General features: G+C 33.8%; 1 protein-coding gene across 1 annotated transcript; it reads left to right on the forward strand.

Annotated features, from left to right (window-relative positions):
* The first annotated feature begins 759 nt into the window (after nucleotides 1-759).
* On the forward strand, nucleotides 760-3,572 carry LOC132636002 (probable serine/threonine-protein kinase PBL12). The gene is made up of 5 exons (XM_060352632.1): nucleotides 760-1,377; nucleotides 1,524-1,659; nucleotides 1,924-2,060; nucleotides 2,222-2,345; nucleotides 2,488-3,572. Exons 1-5 carry the CDS (start codon nucleotides 994-996, stop codon nucleotides 3,033-3,035), a joined length of 1,329 nt encoding a protein of 442 aa, XP_060208615.1. The 5' UTR covers nucleotides 760-993; the 3' UTR covers nucleotides 3,036-3,572.
* The last annotated feature ends 3,967 nt before the right edge of the window (nucleotides 3,573-7,539 follow it).

Consider the following 7,539-nt stretch of genomic DNA (forward strand, 5'->3'; position numbering starts at 1 on the left):
TGCATAGCTCTAACCAGCTACCAAAAGAAAGGTCCAAGATCTACTTTGTGAATGCAAAGGAAGTCCCCAAAATCTACTTTGTGAATGCAAAGGAAGTCAACTTCCTAATAGGAATCAATCTGCCAAGCATGACAATAGTGTTCAATTTTCGTAACTCCAATTCCTAAAAGAATATCTTGTAACCTATGCCTATTTGAAAAGTATCGATTACTTCTGATTCTCGTTATGAATGTAAAATTTTAATTACCATGTTACTTATTGAAGGAACATAAAGTGTACAATAACATAAAATAGCCATAATGCATGGACAGATTGCAAGAATAACCAAATGAAGAATCAAACATCTTAATTTCATTTTGGGAAATGCATGTATTCGTCTACAAAATGACACATTATGTCAAACTCGTAATTTTCCGAAAAGCAGAGAACAAGAGAAATATTATTATAAAAGTAAAAAGGGGCAGTTGAGACTTGAGAGGACAAAATCCGCCTTTGGAAGATATCCAAGAGATTTGGCATTATACTAGAAAATTAAATAATTTAAGTACCTAGCACCCTTGACAGCAAAGTATGAAGAAATTTTCGAACGTAAAGCAAAAAACTGTAGCCTTCCACATGTATTAAGGAAAAAAGAAAAACCACAACAAACTATTATTAATCATGCCTTTAAAGTCAAATAGGTGGACAAGTCTGTTGCAGTTGTTAACTAATATAGAGACTAAAAACTCTTTTCAAGTGTTAGAATTTCTGAAATGTTTCCAAGTACATTTGATTAAATGTATACTTTAATAGATATTTATTTATTACACGTTTACATGGAATGATTGAAGAAACGGTAGGCAATGAGGCATCAATCTATATCAAAGTTCTCTGTACATTAATAGGAGTAGTTGGTGATTGATAAGTTAGTCATAAGCTTGAAGAACTCTTCCCACAAGAAAACTCACTTCTTAACTAAAAGTCCCATTCCTCTTCTAATTATTTGGTGGAAAAATGACTCTTGAAAAGCTAAGTTGGAAATCAATCATCCCATGTTGCTACAAAGTAGATGATGAATTTGTAGGATCCAAGAAAAAGATCACAAAAAAAAGTTCATTCCAGAGGCTTACCCTTTTGGACTTTGATGATCCAAGTTCACCATTATCTGCTGATGAACTCTCCAATTCATTCATTGGGTCAAGCCTTATCAACTTTACATATACTGATCTCAGAGAGGTCACACACCATTTTTCATCTGCTAATTTTCTTGGTGAAGGAGGATTTGGACCCGTGTACAAGGGATTCGTCGATGACAAGTTTAGGCCAGGACTAAAAGCTCAGGTTGTGGCTGTTAAGGTGCTGGACACAGATGGTCTACAAGGCCACAAGGAATGGCTGGTGAGTTATTTTCCATTATTTTTGTGCGCGTGTTAAAGGTTTTATGAATTTGAGCGACAATTCATATAGCCACAATTTGATTAGGATTGAAGCGTAATTGTTATTGTTGTCGTTATCTGCTAAGTGGATATGAATTTTTCATGTAGACGGAGATAATATTCCTGGGGCAACTGAGGCATCCACATCTGGTAAAATTGATTGGATACTGTTGGGAGGATGATAATAGACTCTTAGTCTATGAATTCTTGCCAAGAAGAAGCTTGGAGAATCAACTCTTTGGAAGTAAGTTGCCACATTCTTTTCTCAATGTTAATCATAGTGCTATCGCGAAATTAGATATACATGCTATATAAACGGCTGAATCATATCATAGTATCCAGAGGATCAAGGTCTAGAAATTGATTAATCCTGTTTTTCACATCATCAAACGTCGTATAACCAAACAAAATTCGAAGTACCAGTATATGGTTTTTAGCACTCAAAGAACCTGAAACCAAGGTGTCTTGATTTATAGTCGATCATGTTTGTATTTGTGGGAATATGCAGAGTTTTCAGTCACATTATCGTGGTCAACAAGGATGAAGATAGCATTGGGAGCAGCAAAAGGTCTCGCATTCCTCCATGAAGGCGACAAACCAGTCATATACAGGGATTTTAAGGCATCAAACATCTTAATAGATTCAGTAAGCTACTCCTTCCACCTCTCTTCCTTTTTTCCCATCATGTTCTATTTTTAATTTATTCGCTATAACTTGTATTCTATGTTTAAATACTTCGGATAGTATTTTTAAAAATGGAAAAACAAAGACAAAGAGATAATGACTCTTGATCATCTATGTTGTAGGATTACACTGCTAAACTTTCTGATTTTGGACTAGCAAAGGATGGACCAGAAGGGGATGATACACATGTATCCACACGGATAATGGGTACACATGGCTATGCAGCCCCTGAATACATCATGACAGGTAAACTAACTCTTATAAATTGAATATTTGGTTCAATGGAAAAATGATATAAGCAATTCTAGAATTGGAAAAAATTGATAATTGAGACTTTTCTAGTCCAACTTGTGATTAGCTAATTCATTGTCAATGGCATCATTTCCAGGTCATTTGACGACAATGAGTGATGTATACAGCTTTGGGGTAGTTCTGTTGGAACTGCTGACTGGGAAAAGGTCTTTGGATAAATCAAGAAGAGAAGGACAGCAAAATTTAGTTGAATGTTTAAGGCCTTATCTAAGAGATCCAAAGAGAATTGCTCGTGTGATGGACCGAAGACTTGAAGATCAATACCCTATCAAAGGGGCACAAACTGCAGCATTAGTGGCATACAGATGCTTGAGTCATTACCCAAAACCTAGGCCTACAATGGATGATGTTGTCAAGATTCTCGAGACTCTTCAGGAAGAAAACAACAACACGGATTCTTCAATCAGTGATCCAATGATATCGATGATACCGAATAGTGATTTTAGCAGTGGAAGTGAGAAAAATGGGGAAAAAGAGGATGCTGCAGCACCAGAAAGGAACAGGAAAAACAGAAATGAAAAGCACTTGAATGGGAAAAATCAAGGTTATGGATGGAGACATCGAATCAATAGACAGAGAATGGTGGCATCTTACTCAGATACTGCTCTTTATAGAAGGCATTGAGATGGCAAGGATTGCTTCCTCAAGCATTGCAGTGAAGAATATAAGTAATTGCACTTCACTAGCTATACAACTTTTACACTACAGCAAGAATGATAATAATTCAGAAAATACTATTTGTGCATAAAGGTGGAATCATTCCAGAAATACATAGTAGTAATGCAGTAAGCAGTATACAGAAGGTATAAGCAGCAAACTGCTTCAACTTTACTGTTAAGACACCTAATTTAAGGTATAGGATTGTTACGTTCCTCATTTCTTCAGTTGTTAGACATGGAATGGAAAAAGAAAACAAGACTAAGCCAATTCTATTTGTAAAGTTTGAAATCATGCAATTTCATACCTGGAATTGTTAGGTACTTAACACTAAGAGTGTGACCTAGCGAAAGTCGGTGAAACAATAGGAGATAAGGGTTAATGAAAGGTGATTTCTTTCTATCTACTTAATTTTACATATGTTGGTGGGAGGTACATGACTAGCACGTACTAATGGAGTAATCGTGGTGTGTACAATTTTGCTCAGACACTATATTACTCCCTTTGATCCATAATAAGTGTCTTTTTAACATTTTTATTTTAGTTCAAGATAAGTGTTCTTTTACATAATCAAGAATGTAGTAATATTTTCTTTCAAATTTATCCCTATTTAAATAAGGAGTTCGGAATCAAAATGCCAAAAAAAAAAATCATTTTGAACTAAAATACTCCAACAAAAAAAAAAATGTTACAAAAGTACCTTCAGCGCAGTAATTTACTGCGCTAAAGCAGTTCACGGAGACGGAGCCGTTAACTGCTTTAGCGCAGTATTTTACTACGTTATAGAAGCAGTTAAAAAAAAAAAAATCTATAACGCAGTAAAATACTGCGTTATAGAAACAGTACCAAAAAAAAATTGGCCAACTTTATTTTTTGCAACACTTAATGTTTTTTTTATACTTTGACCAATGATTAGTCGTGTGTCAAGACTGCGAAACGTCAATATTTTATATAGAACCTGATATTTTTTTCTGCGTACAATAATGTAGGCTCAATACATCAAGGATACGTAAACGTTCGGATCGTCATTTTAGGGGTTGTAAAGGTGCCCGAAGTAAGTTTTGTTTGTAAATTTTAGATTTAAGTGTTCTATATATATAGACGTCCATTTTTATTTGAAGACTTGTTGTCATTAGCTTAAAGTTTTTTATTTTTAGGGTTTAGATTTAAGTGTGTTATTTTTTAAAGCGTAACTTTATTTCAAATATACACGATTTTTTGCGCTCAGACGTCCGATTTGCGCGTTTTGTTTTTTTGCAGTATATTCGAAATAAAGTTACGCATTAAAAAATAACACACTTAAGGAACACTTAGTGTTTTTTTTCATAAAAAGATCGCAACATCTTATTTTAATAAATCTTTTCTTTGCAGCACTTAGTGTTTTTTTCATACTTTGACCAACGATTAGTCGTGTGTCAAGACTCCAAAACGTCAATATTTTATATAGAACCTGATATTTTTTTCTGCGTACTATAATGTAGGCTCAATACATCAACGATACATAAACGTTCGGATCGTCGTTTTAGGGGTTGAAAAGGTACCCGAAGTAAGTTTTGTTTAAGGTTTAAGTGTTTTATTTTTTAAGGTTTTGATTTAAGCGTGTTATTTTTTAATCAAGACATAACTTTATTTTGGATATAAATATAATTCTAAAAAATATAGGGAGAAAAACTAGTTATAAAGTGGTCAAACTTTAGATGACCATAACTTTGCGCTCGGACGTCCGTTTTACGCGTTTTTTTTAACTTGCGTATTTTTTCAAGATCTATGTGGACAAACCGCCGGCCGAGCTGATTTTTAAAAAAACACCTTTTATCCCATTCAATTTCAATTTTCCCCCAAATTGGAGTGAAATTTTCAGTTTTATTTACTTATAAGATGATGATACGCAATAGATTTTAACGTAAAAATCCTGGGGTAATGTAGCTGTGAATGTCAATTTCACTTCTGCGGTTTCAATTTTTGAAAATAAAGCTGACTAATTTTCTCAACATATAAAGTTGACTAAAATAACCTTACAGTCAAACACTAAGTTTTTTCAAACAAAACTTACTTCGGGCACCTTTTCAACCCCTAAAATGACGATCCGAACGTATACGTATCCTTGATGTATTGATCCTACATTATTGTACGCAGAAAAAAAATATCAGGTTCTATATAAAATATTGACGTTTCGGAGTCTTGACACACGACTAATCGTTGGTCAAAGTATGAAAAAACACACTAAGTGTTGCAAAAAAAAAGTTTGCCAATTTTTTTTTTAAGTGCTCGCTATTTTACTGCGCTATACAAACAAAAAAAAAATCTTTTACTGCGCTAAAGCAGTTAAAAACCTTTTGGCAACGACTTTATTTTCAATAAATATAAACCCTAAAAATAAAAAACCTTAAGCTAATGACAATAAGTCTTCAAACAAAAATGGACGTTTATGTATAAAGAACACTTAAACCTAAACTTTACAAATAACACTTACTTTGGGCACCTTTTCAACCCCTAAAATGACGATCCGAACGTTTACGTATCCTTGATGTATTGAGCCTACATTATTGTACGCAAAAAAAAAATCAGGTTCTATATAAAATATTGACGTCTCGGAGTCTTGACACACGACTAATCATTGGTCAAAGTATAAAAAAAACATTAAGTGTTGCAAAAAATAACGATTGAAAGGAACGCTTCTCCTTCCTCCCAATTCCCATCCAAAAACAGACCTTCGATTTTTTGTAAAGTTACAGACAAGTTGGTTGGCCCACGAAAAGACCATAGCCCCAACAAGTACGTAAGAATTGTAGATGTGTGGCTTTATGAGGGGTCCAACAATGGACATGATTGGTAAAATTAGACCATTAAATATGAGAATTTTACATCACACGAAGATTTACGAACACTAATTACATTGTTTATAACTTCTTTCGGATAATTATCTGGAAAGGGAGCCTCAGAGAAATGGGAAAGTTGTCTCCGAATGACCTATAAGTCACGCATTCGAGCCATGAAAATATTCATTAATGCTTGCATTAGGGTATGGGTGACAGGAAAGTTGTCTCCGTGTGATCTATTGGTTATGTGTTTGAGCTGTGAAAACATTCATTAATGTTTGCATTAGGGTAGAATGACTACATTACAACTCTTGGGGTGCGGCCCTTCCCCGTACCCTACTAACGCGGGATGCTTTGTGCACAACACTACCCACTTTTAGATAATTAGCCAATTTAACAATGCTCCAAAATCCTTCATTTTCTTGTTTCAAATTAATCATAGGAGCATATGCTCTTGATTCTCTGTTCCTAAGACATACTCGTGATGGGCTCGAGTTTAAGAAATAAATTGAAATATATGGTATAAAATAAGTCATAGATATTTGTATGGCTTTAAATCATCTCATTATGGACAAAATGAAAAGTTTAAAGTCAATTTATTACTAAATATAGAAATATGTCATTCTTTTAGAACGAACCAGAAGAAAAAAAGTACTGTCAAACCTCTCTATAACAACATCCTCATATATCAACACCTCTCTTCCATCGTTGGTCCAATACATTACATATTAACTTCTTCCTGGAACTATGATACTTATTTTAGATCTTTCTTCCTTGCTCTCTGTCATAAATGGTCGTTCAAAAACTTCAGAATGTAATCCTAGGGTGAACTTTTAGGCCTTTATAGGTTAGGGTTCAAACCCTCTGTTTTTCAAAACTAACCCTTTAAAAATTTTTGTCCCAAAGAATGGCATAATTGATAGTATTTTCTCTAACCCAATTTATGTGATACACTTTCTCTTTTAGTCTTTCTCAAAGAGAATAATATATTTCTACATTTACAAATAATTTAACTTAAACTTCCCCTTTTGCCCTTAATGAAATAATTTACAACCACACAAATATTTATGACTTGTTTTAGACTGCAAGTTTCAAAAGTGTCCTTTCTTTTTAAAACTCTGTATCAAGTCAAATTATATCACATAAATTGAGACGGAGGAATTATCTTCTATTTCTTGCACATTTTGGCGCCTAGGTCACACAATTGTGTGGAAATTATAGCAATTGCGCTATTCACTCTGCCTATGCAGTATTTCAACTTTTGAGGGTATTTGAAGAGCAAAATCTAATCTCTATTTGCTTTCGAAAATATATTGCAACTTCAACTACAAATAAAAATAATAGAAGTAATTCACAGGTAATATCATCTTTCTCACCTCATTAGAAAGCATAAAATAGATCAAATGACGCAATTATCAATAAATATTTACATACCCATCAAACATCCATGTTATAAATAATTTGTTTAACAAATAACTTCATTTATGGTGTGATCAGTGATGCACACTCGCTCGTCTCCACGAGCATGCATCCACGTGTAGATACACATTTGATAGTATTTTAGAGAAAATAACAAAATGATCCTTTACGTTCAAGGATGGCTTAAATAGTATTCTAAATTTACTCCTGAGCGTTTTGATCCTTTAAGATTT

This window comes from Lycium barbarum, chromosome 4, assembly GCF_019175385.1.
Source record: "Lycium barbarum isolate Lr01 chromosome 4, ASM1917538v2, whole genome shotgun sequence".
Taxonomy (NCBI): Eukaryota; Viridiplantae; Streptophyta; class Magnoliopsida; order Solanales; family Solanaceae; genus Lycium; species Lycium barbarum.

What these genes read in the sequence shown, in the direction of transcription:
- LOC132636002 (XM_060352632.1), top strand. Translation starts at nt 994, where the DNA reads ATGACTCTTGAAAAGCTAAGTTGGAAATCAATCATCCCATGTTGCTAC. An exon ending in AAGGCCACAAGGAATGGCTG is followed by an intron (nt 1,378 to 1,523) that starts GTGAGTTATTTT and finishes TTTTTCATGTAG; the next exon opens with ACGGAGATAATATTCCTGGG. An exon ending in CCCTGAATACATCATGACAG is followed by an intron (nt 2,346 to 2,487) that starts GTAAACTAACTC and finishes CATCATTTCCAG; the next exon opens with GTCATTTGACGACAATGAGT.